This window comes from Anolis carolinensis, chromosome 2 (assembly GCF_035594765.1).
Source record: "Anolis carolinensis isolate JA03-04 chromosome 2, rAnoCar3.1.pri, whole genome shotgun sequence".
Classification (NCBI taxonomy): Eukaryota; Metazoa; Chordata; class Lepidosauria; order Squamata; family Dactyloidae; genus Anolis; species Anolis carolinensis.
The window spans coordinates 28,525,820-28,539,302 of NC_085842.1; the positions used below are offsets into that span (position 1 = coordinate 28,525,820).

General features: G+C 42.4%; 1 protein-coding gene across 2 annotated transcripts in view; it reads left to right on the forward strand.

The window, feature by feature from the left end:
• Positions 1–13,483, forward strand: part of ddr1 (discoidin domain receptor tyrosine kinase 1) — a 79,776-nt gene that overhangs the window by 61,978 nt on the left and 4,315 nt on the right. The window contains exons 9-17 of one of the 2 annotated variants that reach the window (XM_062973682.1): positions 1,077–1,229; positions 1,427–1,590; positions 2,654–2,852; positions 4,489–4,599; positions 5,708–5,952; positions 8,210–8,337; positions 9,394–9,594; positions 10,613–10,847; positions 11,366–11,515. In XM_062973682.1, coding sequence (XP_062829752.1) covers positions 1,077–1,229; positions 1,427–1,590; positions 2,654–2,852; positions 4,489–4,599; positions 5,708–5,952; positions 8,210–8,337; positions 9,394–9,594; positions 10,613–10,847; positions 11,366–11,515 — 1,586 coding nt within the window. The remainder of the gene's footprint in view (positions 1–1,076; positions 1,230–1,426; positions 1,591–2,653; positions 2,853–4,488; positions 4,600–5,707; positions 5,953–8,209; positions 8,338–9,393; positions 9,595–10,612; positions 10,848–11,365; positions 11,516–13,483) is intronic. The other variant, XM_062973683.1, reaches the window with a different exon arrangement.

Below are 13,483 nucleotides of genomic sequence, written 5' to 3' on the forward strand. Positions count from 1 at the left end.
TCACCAGATTATATTTCACAGAGTCCCACAACTAGTGGAGCTGTTTTGCAAGAGGGTTTTATTATTCCTGCCCCGGTCAGTAATCTGGCTGCAGCATTTGGATTTGCTGTAGTTTCTAAACAGTTTCCATCCCTATAGAGCAGTGGTTCTTAATCTGTGGGCCAGAAGTAAAATAAGGTCTATGAGACATTTGGGAAAAATTGGCACCAGAGCCTGTTCTTGGAGTTATTTGGGGTGCCGATTCAGAATATTTCATTGGATAGACCACATGAGCTCTAGATGATTAAATATGGTTTTCTGTGGGTGAGCAGATAGCGACTACTGGATGGCATATGTTCTGTATGAGAAACTAGAGCTGATGTGGTCTATCCAATGCAGTTTTCTGAATCAGCACCCCAGATAACCAAACCAAATCTAAAGTTGACCAAAAGCTGATTCGCAACCCTTTTGGTACTAATGTTGGAGAGTGTTCCCTGGTCAAAGTAGTCCCTGGTCAAAAAAAGGTTGGGAACCACTGCCATAGAGAATGCATTACAATCCTCCACAATTAACAGAGTTATGTGGATGGGGCTCCCACAAAAGGGAAAAACCATGAATTTGAATTACACCTCTCTAGGTTCTCCAGCATGGTTCTATAGCCAGCTTCCAAGTTAATGGCCTTTTAGACATACTTCACCTGAACAGTTCACTTTTTAAACAGTAAGAATTATATGTCACAGTTGCGGGGGGGGGGGGGGGGAGGTGGGGACATTAGGATTTTTGAGATTCTTACGTGGAACATGGCTAAAAATGTTGGGAACCACTGCTCTTGAGGACCTAGAGATTCTTAGAGAGAACATGTTGATCAAGCCTATGAATAATCAGATTCTCAAAAGCCAAACCTGCAAATGTGGAGGGTTGACTATACAGTAATCCTGTTGTGTGAATGGGCAACTGGAGTTGATTTATTTCTGCACTAATAGAGCAACCACCCTTGCAAATCCATGCTTGCTTTGCTTGCTGCTTTCCTAACATGCTTTCCACATGATTTTCCTGTTGCTTTCTCCTTCATCTTTTTTTGTTGTCTCACCTTCCAGACATTGTGAATGATCCCACTCTCTCAGCATCGAGTCCCCGTCCCCCAGTAGTGGCTCAACCTCGGGCATCAGGCCATGGCACTCCACTCTCCCCAGCCCTAGGATCGGCATTGAATGAGAAAGCTGGCATCACCCCAAATCTTACAATCCAAGGTGTGTATCCCGCAAAGTTTGTATAAGCCCCGAATCTCAGGCCCCATCTACACTTCCATATAATAACAGTTTCATAATACAGTTTAACTGCATTGAACTGCAGTGTAAATGGGGTCTCACTCAATACTTCAGAGTACAATCTTTTTCCAAAAGCTTAATTAGGACTTTATTTTTCTATTATTTCTTCCCCTCTTAAGACCTCGAGGGCCAAGAGGGACCAAAATCAGGCCAACCCATTGCAAAGGACGACAACAGCAATACCGCCATCCTGATTGGGTGCCTGGTAGCCATCATCCTACTTCTGCTGGTTGTGATATTTCTCATCCTTTGGCGACAATACTGGCAAAAGATTCTGGGGAAGGTAAGTGAGGCTGGGCTAGAGCAAAAATGCTGCAATGCTATTTGACTGTGGGCAACTTAGACATTCATAGCCAGTTCCCTATGATGAAAACTGTGTTTCTTAGCCACATGTCTGTTGGTAGGGAAACATCTTTCTTCTTCAATTATTACCATATATAATCATGTATAAGCCGAGGGCAGGTTTGGAGCCTCAAATGATGGATTTTGATATAATCTATGAATAAAGTGAAGGTCATTTCGTTAAAGACGAAAGTGTCTCAGGGAACCAAGAGCTCTTGGCTACAAGTTGCCATTTTCCTGTCAGGCATTCAGGAACGCCTCTCATTATTCTGTTCAAAGAAGGGGAGGATTCATTTCTTGATAAAAATAAAAGTACAATACTGTACTTCTTTTAGGTTGTCCCAGGAAGAACTACACTCTTATCTTTCACCACTCAACTCAGAGAAGGGAATGGTTCAGTTGTATCTATAGTTTCAGGTAATCCTTCAGGAAGAATTAAGGAAATAAACAAGGAAATTTACTACCTTGTGAATACAACTACTATGTATCATACTGTCAATACAACAGTTTGATTGTGATTTCTAACTGCTTATCTGGAATTTACATTCATTTATTGTACATAATATATTGTTTAACGATATTCAGTACCATGTCTTTAGTTTTTTAGTTTAGTTTGATTCCCCAGATGTTACTGAATGACAAGTCTTTGGATTATCGGCTATATGTAATTGCACCCCACAACACTTGTGGCTCTGAGGTTGTAGATAGGTTAAAGGACATTTTATAGTTGGATATCCTATCCACAAGCTTTGTATCTAAATTCAAATCCTAGTACTCTGACTAAATAGAAGAAACTCCAGCCATCCAGATGTTACTGTATCACAACTTCCATCAGCTCTAGTTGCGATGCCTAATATTGGGGAAGACAGCAGTTGTAGTCCAGAATCTGGAAAGTGGCATAAAATGGCATGTCAGGCTGGATTTGCCCCATAGGCCTTGATTTTGAAACATGATCTTGGAACTTGTTTGTCACTGTCTCTCTTGTCATTGACTCTCCTTTGTAGGCTCAACGCCGAATCTCTGATGATGATCTTACCGTTCACCTCTCTGCGCCGAGCGACACCATTGTCATCAACAACACAATGGGTTCCCACAGACACTCCAACCGCTATGAGCGCATCCACTCGGGAGACACCGAATACCAGGAGCCCAACAGGGCACGCATGAAACTGCCAGACTTGCCACACAGCACTGAGAACTCTGGTGAGGATGCCAGTGGTGAAGGAACGAGCTCAAATGAAGGAACGAGGGACGGAAAGTGAAACTGTCAAAAAGTCAGAAAGTGAATAGAATCAGAGTGGGTTGGAAACAAACAACAGTAGTAAACAAGAGCCAGCGTAGTATAGTAGTGATTTGAATGTTGGATTGTGATTCTGGAGACCAAAGTTTGATTCCCCATTTGGCTGTGGAAACTTACTGGGTGACCTTGGGTGAGTCATATACTCTCTGCCCCATGTGATAGGTTTGCCATTAGGGTTGCCATAAATTGGAAACAGTATGAAGGCACACAACAACAACAATAACAACAACAACAACAACTCTGTCCATGGAAATTCTAATCTAAGGGGCTAGAACAAGTGAGATCTTTCACAGATGATTGGGGATGTATCTACACTGTAGAATTCATGCAGTTTGACTCCACTTGACTCAATGCTATGAAATCATGGGAGCTGTGGTTTTCCAAGCTTTCTCTGTCAAATAGTTTTGGTACCTCAGCAAATTAAAAGTCTTAGTATTCCATAGCATTTAGCTATGGCAGTGGTGTCAAACTGCATTCATTCTATAGATGTCCTCATAATGTTTTGCAAACATGGAATACTTTGGTAGTATGAGATCATGAACAATGGATGCAGAGAAATACATGCCTTTTTGGGAACCATCCCTTCAATAGCCAGCCTAACTGCAACACCTTTCAGAGTGCTAATGCAATAACATTCCCATGACATACATATAGAAGTCTGTTGCTTCTTGTTCTCAAAATGATACCACCCAGAAAATTATTTCTCATACTGTGCCTACAGTTTGACAGGGTCACTATGGGACAAAACAAGTCATTCCAAGGATTGAACCTGTGAGCTCTTTAGCCATCCCTGATCTCTCCTAAATTTTTAAATCCATGGTACATATAACTGGCACTTTCAATGAGCCCTTACACTTTTCTGAACATAGGACTTGGTTTCCAGATCACTCCTCATTCTGGTCACTTTTCTATATGTGTTATAGTCCGTCAATGTCCTTCTTAATGTGTTGTGTCTGGTTTGGAAACTGGAGTTGCATGTACACTGTAGAATTAATGCTGTTTGACACTGCTTTAGCTACCATGGCTGAGTGGAATAATAGAAGCTGTTGTTTTACAAGGCCTTTAGCCTTCTTTGCCAAAGAGTACTGGTGTCTCACCAAACTACATTTCCATGATCTATGGCACCGGGCCATGGCACTTAAAGTGGTGTCAAACTGCATTACTTCTTTAGTATAGATGCACCCTGGAAGGAGGAATGAGACAATGAAGATGAAATTCCTGAGGATCCCTTCATAAAGAGAGGGCTTAGTGAGTCGGGGCAGGTGATCTTTAATAACCGAGACTCAAGAGTGCCTTCCTTCTGTCTGAGGTGCTAATGATGGGGTGTGTCCATCATTTTATACTGTGTGTCATGTGGTGTCTGTGTCTTTGGCTGCTCTGTTTGGGACAAGAGGCCTAACAGGGGGCAGGAATCCCTAAAGCGCTGCCTCTTCTCTGTGTCATGCCTTCCCCTGCGTGTGCGTCTCTCTGTCCGTCCACCCGTCTGTTCCTCATCCGTCCGTTTGTCTTCTCCTCCCACCCTCCCCATTCTCCCGACAGCTCTGCTGCTCAGCAACCCGGCTTATCATCTCTTCCTGGCCACTTATGCCCAGCCCATGGGAAGGCCTGCTTTCCCGCCACCCAGCCGGGTTAAGCCCATCAACACCAATGGTAAGGAGGGCGCCAAGCTTCCGTGTGGTGCAGCTGGGGACCTGGGTGACCCATAGTCCACGCTAATCGGAGCCTTTTGCCTTCTGCCGTTTCTTTCCCTCCCTCCCTCCAAGGGTGCTGTTTGTCTCCATTGCTCTTCCTCCATCACATCTGTGCCCCAGTTCAATTCCCTCTTGTCTTTGCTGTGCATGGCTAACCTCTCTTGCTTAACTCTTTAGCTTTGCAGGTTCTGCGATGCGGCAACTTCCAGGGCAGATGGGATGGCTGGGGCAGGGCCGAGAATATAGCATTTTGTTGGTCCTAAGCCAAAATGCAGCCAGCCTAGAGCTATAAAAGTAGCCACAGTTGGGGTGGAGCATATACCTGGTTAATACAGGTTGAGTACCTCTTATCCAAAATCCTAGAGTTCAGAAGTGTTTTGGATTCTGGAATACCAGCATTTTAGTAGACATGCATAATGAGATATCTTGGAGATGGAACCCAAGTTTAAACATGAAGTTCCTTCACGATATGTCTTCACGATATGTCTTCACAATTCTAAGGTGCCATTGATTGTAAGTACACACAAACTTCTGTACCAACAGAAAAGAAGATATATATGCACACACAAACATAGACAGATCAGATTGATCAATCAATCCTGTGATTCTAGGATGCATTCTGGTTTTTGAGATGTTTATATGGGGGGAAAGTGTGTCTTAGAATCAAAGAAATACAGTATGGCTCATATACACTTTATACCGGAAGGTAAACTTAAACAATAATTTAAATAATCTTGCACATGGAACAAAGTTGTGTACATTGAACTACCAGAAAGCCAAGATGTCTCTATCATAGCCACCCACATGAACAACTTTTGGAATATTTCAAATTTTGGAATTTTGGATAAGGGATGCTCAGCCTGTAGTTAGATAAGAGACTGCCAACAAGTACTATATGCTCTAGACTACATATCAGAAGAAGGAACTAGCAAAACTGTTTGAGTATTCCTTGCCTAAGAAAACCCTATGAGATTCATGGGGTCACTACAAAAATCTATAGGTGACTTGAAGGCACAACATCCATACATATACCAACATGAACTCAACTCTGGTTTCCCTCTTTCCAGCTACAGCATGTGGAGCAGATTACATGGAACCAGAAACAGCTAATTGCCAGCCGGGCTTCCAGAACAATGTGCCACATTATGCCGAAGCTGACATCATCAACCTGCAAGGGGTGACCGGTGGAAACACATATGCCGTACCAGCAGTGGCAGTAGATGCCCTTACGGGGAAAGATATGGCGCTGGGCGAGTTCCCCAGGGAGAGACTCATCTTCAAGGAGAAACTAGGAGAAGGGCAGTTTGGAGAGGTGAGTAGTGCCAGGCAGCAGCAGTCGAAGATTTATAAAGATTTGTTAAGGCCCATCCTTGGGTACATCTACACTGTAGAATTAATGGAGTTTGACCCCACTTTTACTGCCATGGCTCAATGCTATGGAATCATGGGAGTTGTAATTATATTGTGTCTTTAGCCTTCTCTGCCCAAGATTGCTCGTGCTTCACAAACTCCTCCTCCACGGATTCCATAGAATTGAGTAATGGTAGTTAAAGTAGTGTCAACCAACATTAATTCTACAATGAAGATGAAACCTTTGTTTTTCCAAATCAGAGTTGGGGAGGGGATGAAGGTCTATGCAGTTTAGTAAAAACAATGGGAGAACTACTGTGGTTTTATATGTTTTTATGGATTTAATGTGGCCGCAGTCGTGCAGTGGGTTAAACCACTGAGCTGCAGAACTTGCTAACTGAACATTTGACAGTTCAAATCTGTGGAGCAGAGTGAGCTCCCGTCGTTAGCTCCAGTTTCTGCCAGCCTAAAAGTTAGAAAACATGCAAATGTGAGTAGATCAAGAGGTACTGATCAGGTGGGAAGGTAACGGCGCTCCATGCAGTCATACTGGCCACATGACCTTGGAGATTCTATGGACAACGCTGGCTCTTTGGATTAGAAATTGAGATGAGCACCACTCCCCTGAGTCAGACTTGACAAAACTTAATGTCAAGGGGAAATCTTTACCTGTGGATTTCATCTGAATTGTTTTTAATACTGATGATGTTTAATGCTGTTTTAATATTGATATATTTCAAATCGTATTGTAATTCTGTAATGTTAGCCACTTTGAGTTTCGTTATGGAGAGAAAAATGGGATATAAACATAATAATAATAATAATAATAATAATAATAATAATAATAATAATAATAATAATAATGCCCTCCCAGAATGCCACTATTTTTAATTCCCTTTTTGAAATTCAGTGCACTTACTTATTTAACACATACTTAATTATTGTATCTCATCTTTCTCTTGACATGCGAGCCAAGGTGGCATACAGCAAGGCTAAAACAAGATTAAGCTAAAAATCTGGTAATAGAAAAGTTAAAACACGGTTAAACAATGTTTCTTGCTGAAATTCCATTCATTTTAAAAGTTGTAATATTTTGCAAATACAATAATAAAGATAAAAATACAGTACATAGAGATATACACCTTAAAAAGATTCCCTGCAATCACTTTTCATAGTATAAGATAGTTTGCATATAAAGTAATAGAGTCTGTGAAAGTTTATGATACCAGCATTCTGTCTCAGTGTTCCAAGATCCCTTTGCAATGTAATGCAGCTCTGCCTTTGAACAGTAGATGGTAATAGAACACAGTGGTTGATACAATGTGCTCAAAGGCAGAGTTTGGAAAGTTACTTTAAAAAAATAAGTTTTTCCTGTTAATACAAAAGTTGCTACTCCTACATAAAACACTCTTATTACAATTGTTACTTCTTGCAAATATTATTTTGTTATTATTATTGTATGTTACATTTGAAAAGAGAGGATGGATGAGTATTACACTATGTTACACTATTTTTGTTCCTGGGTTATAAATGTTATTTTCTAATTGGTTCTGTCATAAAACTTGGAAAAAAGTTTATTAAACTGCAAAAACTTTGTTTTTGTAGGATATCTTGCAGCACATTTTGCTATAGTTTTTCAATGAGTATCTCATTGAGTCTCAACCAATTCAAGATATTTTGTGGCAGCCACAAAAATGAAGTTTCTGGAGTACAACAACTATTTTCTAAGTAAGCACTGCACAATTAAACAGGAATGACATTTTCAAACCAGGAACAGGTTTTGTGTAACATATTACAATTCCATTAGTTGTAAACTGCATCTTCAAAGCTTTACTTAGTGTCATTTTTAACTGGAGGAGCAGAGGAACTGAAGCTGGGAAAATCTCTGGAAGCTGTTAGGAGAGAAGAAAACACTTACAAAACCTGGGACTAAAATCTGACCATATTCCCTCTAAAATATATGACCCTTTAACAACTTATTTCCCCCTCTACATGTGAAAATGTCTCAGATTGTCCCCACCCTAAATCCTAACATTCCCAAACAGCACGAAGATGTTGTCTAACACATCTGGTGGATGCCAAGTTGGATAAGGCACTTGTCTGTGGTAGAAGGGTCCCAGAGATGTCGGACCGGGAGAAGGAGCTCGGCTCTTTCACAGCTGCAATTGGTTACCTTTCCTTGCTGTTTCCTGAAATTTCCCGGGTTTATTTCTTGTAAGGTCCATTTGTGTGAAGTGGAGAACCCTCAAGACCTACCGAGCTTGGAGTTCCCCTTCAATGTGCGCAAAGGGCGCCCTCTCCTCGTGGCTGTGAAGATTCTGCGCTCTGATGCCACTAAAAATGCAAGGTGAGTTTTGACCACTGGCCCTACCTAGAGCAGTGGTTTTCAACCTGTGGGTCTTCAGATGTTTTGGCCTTCAATCCCGGAAATCTTAACAGCTGGTAAACTGGCTGGGATTTCTGGGAGTTATACGTCAAAACATCTGGGGACGCACAGGTTGAGAACCACTGGCCTAGATAAAGAGGTGTGATGTGACATTTCAGAGAGCAATCCTCTTTTTGTTGTCAAATGCTTCCATGGCTGGAATCACCAGGTTGCTGTGAGTTTTCCGGGATGTATGGTCATGTTTCAGAAGCGTTCTCTCTTGATATTTTACCCATGCCTTAAGCGGCTGAGGGGGTAAAGGAAGAGGCCCAAGGCTGTTAGCAATTGTGGGAGTTGAAGTCCAAAACACCTGGAGGGCCCAAGTTATTTATATTTATTTATTTATTTATTTAATTTATATACCGCTCTTCATGACTGGACGTAACGTCAGGGGAAACCTTTACCTTTACCTTAGGAGGCCCGGTGGTGAAGTTTGTTAAAGCGCTGAGCTGCTGAACCACCAGACCGAAAGGTCCCGGGTTCAAATCCCAGGAGCGGAGTGAGCGCCTGCTGTTAGCTCCAGCTTCTGCCAACCTAGCAGTTTGAAAACATGCCAATGTGAGTAGATCAATAGGTACCGCTCCAGCGGGAAGGTAACAGCGCTCCATGCAGTTATGCCGGCCACATGACCTTGGAGGTGTCTACGGACAATGCCGGCTCTTCGGCTTAGAAATGGAGATGAGCACCAACCCCCAGAGTCAGACATGACTGGACTTAACGTCAGGGAAAACCTTTACCTTTTACCTTATACTGCTCTTCATGCCTGCTATAAAGTCATATTAGAAAAGGGAGAGATTCTTAGGCAACATTTTTAATCAGATGTTCAGGGATGACGGTAGTTCCTGTTTCATGTTTGAGGGTTGGTACGTGTTTTAATCTTTATAGCTGCATATCTTCTTTCTGTGAATGTGCAAATGTGCAGAGTTCACTGATTTCCACTCCTCGTCTCACTGTGTCCTCTCCTTCCTGCCCACAAAGGAATGACTTCCTGAAAGAGGTGAAGATCATGTCACGCCTCAAGGACCTTAACATTGTGCGGCTGCTAGGCGTGTGTGTCCGGGATGATCCACTGTGTATGATCACGGAGTACATGGAGAATGGCGACCTCAACCAGTTCCTCAGTGGACATGAGCTGGAAGACAAGCTGGGAGGCAGCCCCAGTGGGAAACCAACCATTAGGTACCAGTCCCAAATACAAATAAGCAAAGCATCTATATTCGTAATTACAGTTGGAATACATTTCAATATGTCTTAATTTGGTGATACCTCATGAGACCTTTAGGCATGAAATACAGAAGGCCTTCTACTTTCACAGTAGTTAGGAGCACAAGACCTCTGCAAACTGCAAACTGCATGAATAAAATAACATTGATAGACAGGCTGATTTTCCTTTTTAATGGAGTACAACTGAAGCATCTTCTGCAGAGTCCAAATACTGCACAATAGATTTGTGTAAATATCTTAAATAACCACCGGGTAACACTCAGAATATGTTTACTGGTCTCATTCTTTCTGGATTTCAACATTGAGCCAAGAGAGGGGCTGGGACCCACAGTTTAAGCAGCAGTGCTTTAGACCTTGTGCTGAAGAATTTAGAGCAGGGGTCTGCAAACTTTTTAAGCAGAGGGCTGGTTCATGGTCCCTCAGACTGTTGTGGGCAGGACTATAGTTTGAAAAAAATGAAACAATTCCTATGTATAATGCACATGCCCTATTTGTAAAACAAAAATTCATGAAAGAACAATACAATATTTAAAATGAAGTACAATTTTAAACAAGAATTTCTGGGTTGGGGTTTTTTTTTGAGCGGGTGGGGTGGGGGATTTTGGAAAACCCCTGTTTGCCTAATGAGATATCTTGGATATTTTGGAAATGGGACCCAAGTCTAAGCACACAATTGATTTATATTGATTGGATTTTTTCTGACAAGTCTCCTGAAATTCTAGCCTAAGTTGCTTGTTTTTGTGCTGTAGCAATAGCTTGTCAGTGCAGAATGTTATCACAGGTTTAAAAGATTCTCAGCTTTTGATCCTGGTCATTGACCGAATAGATGTGTTTGATTAGTATGCTAAAACCAAGCACTGTTCATTGCTTGCCCCATGTCTCATGAGAATATTCTGTACCTTTCTTTGGTCACAGTGTCTTTAGAGATTGTTCTTAACATGTCTCATTCTCTTTCTCTCTGCTTATTGCTCAGCTATCCAACTTTGATCCATGTGGGAGCCCAGATAGCCTCAGGAATGGCTTTCCTTGCCTCCCTCAACTTTGTGCACCGGGACCTGGCTACACGAAACTGCCTGGTCGGCGAAGGATTCACTATCAAGATTGCTGACTTTGGCATGAGCCGGAATCTCTATGCCGGGGACTATTATCGTATCCAAGGCCGGGCCGTGCTTCCTATACGCTGGATGGCCTGGGAATGTATTCTCATGGTGAGAGAATGGAGATGCAAATATTGTGTCAGAGCAGGGGTGGCCACTTTATGGGTGGATTCCAGAGCCGCAGTGATCTTGCTGGTACTCAGCAGAAAAGATAGGTTTTTTAATAGTGTCAGAAGCAAACATACTGCAAGTTGCTTCTGGTGTGAGAGAATTGGCCATCTGCTAGGACATTGCCCAGGGGATGCCCGGATGTGTTACCATCCTGCTGAGAGGCTTCTCTCATGTCCCCACATGTGAAACTAGGTCTGACCGATGGGAGCTAACACCATCCCGTGGATTCGAACTACCAACCTTCAGGTCAGCAGTTCAGCCAGCATAAGGGTTTAACCCATTCTGCCCCTAAAAAGATAGGTGAAAAATTGGGGGATTTTCTAGCTTCCATTTTTCCAATCTCATTGATTAGAAATCACAATACTCAACTGTTTCATCATTTCATGCAGGAATGAAATATTCTGCAGGTTTTTTTTTCTCTCCATTTTATTTTCACCCCCTTTTCCATTTCTCCCCAGGGTAAGTTCACTACTGCCAGCGACGTCTGGGCCTTTGGAGTCACGCTCTGGGAGGTGCTAATGTTGTGCCAAGAACAGCCGTACAGCCAGCTGACGGACGAAGCCGTCATTGAGAACGCAGGCGAATTCTTCCGGCATCAGGGCAAGCAGGTAACTATGGGGAAGCCAGCCCCAACCCCCCCCCCCCCAATATTTAAGGCCTTGTGTGCTTCTGAGGTTGTGATGGTATGCAAGACCTTTTGCTATCCATTCATATATGGAGAAATAGAAAATACTAGGGTTAACTTTTCAGAACTTGTGACCTTCTCATTTAGAAAGTAGTTTACTGGGGGTTGTTGGATGACCTCATCTTCCTGCCTGCTTGCTTGAGATGGCCACAGAAAAAGTGTGAACAGAAGTGGTTCAGGCCCTTGAAAGGTCATGAAACCGTGACTTTGGGGCTGCATTGGGTTTGTGGTTTGCACCTTGTGTTGACTTGATTTTAGGAATTCTGCTAAGAGAACAAAGGGATTGAAGACTTACATGGTCTCTGTCAACAATACAAGCAACTTCCTGAAATTTAATAGCAAAAGGAACCCTGCCCCCTTCCCCGCACAAAGTGTGTTGCTGGACCATTCCAACAACTATCATGTCAGACTACACAGAGAAGCCATTGAAATCCACAAGCATGTGGACAACTTCAACAGAAAGGAAGAAACCATGAAAATGAACAAAATCTGGCTACCAGTATTAAAAAAACTCTAAAATCAAAACAGTAGATGGGAACCAACACTCTGAGGGCAGAGGACAGCTAATGACTGAACAAAGGATGCCCCCAGACAAGAGACAAGCCTTTCCAATGCTAATTAGGGTGATTAACTGAAACATTAATCCTGGCTTCCCAGTGACAAAGGACTCTTGCCACACCCTGGACTCTACACAGATATATATTCTTTCCTTTCCTTACTTAGTTTATCCATACCTCACAACCTCTGAGGATGCCTGCCATAGATGTGGGTGAAACATCAGGAGAGAATACTTCTGGAACATGGCCACACAGCCCGAAAGACATACAACAACCCTGTGTTGCTATTGTTGTTGTTGTGTGCCCTCAAGTCATTGCTGATATGTGGTGATCCTAAGACAAACCTGCCAAGGGTTGGGTTTCTGTGGGTTTTCCGGGCTGAATGGCCATGCTCTAGAAACATTATCTCCTAAGTTGTCAAAGGCTTTCATGGCCGGGATCACAGGGTTGTTGTATGTTTTCTGGGCTGTATGGCCATGTTCCAGAAGTATTCTCTCCTGATGTTTCACCCACATCTATGGCAGGCAACCTCAGAGGTTGTGAGGTTTGTTGGAAACTAAACAAGTGTGGTTTCTACAGGTTGTTTGAACAGGAACTCCCTAGTTTTAATGTAAATTACATTAAAACTAGGGAGTTCTTTTTCAAAAACCCTGTATATCTGTGGAATGTCCAGGGTGGGAGAAAGAACTCTTGTCTGTTGGAGGCAAGTGTAAATTTTGCAATTGATCACCTTGATTAGCATTGAATAGCCTTAAAGCTTCAAAGCTTGACTGTTTCCTGCCTGGGGGAATCCTTTGTTGTGAGGTGTTCGCTGACCCTGATTGTTTCCTTCTGGAATTCCCCAGTTTTCAGAGTGTTGTTCTTTATTTACTGCCCTGATTTTTTTAATACTGGTAGTCAGATTTTGTTCATTTTCATGGTTACCTCTTTTCTGTTGAAATTGTCCACATGCTTGTGGATTTCAATGGCTTCTATATGTAGTCTGACATGGTGGTTGTTAGGGTGGTCCAGCATTTCTGTGTTCTCAAATAATATGCTGCATCTAGGTTGTTCAGAAGGATTTGTTCAAAAGGAGTTTGCCACGGCCTTCCTCTGAAGCTGAAAGAGTTTGACTGATCCAGGGTCACCCAGTGGGTTTCAGTGATGCAGCAAGTATTTGAACTCTGGTTTCTAGAGTCATAGCCCAACATTCAAACCATTACACCACACTGGATTTCACAAAAAAAGAAAGAAAAAAGAAATCTTTTTCTCTAAAGACCCCCCCTCACAGCAAACTTTTAAAATCAAATAATTAGCAGGTTAGCAAGACAAGTTCCTGTTACCTTTCAGTGTGC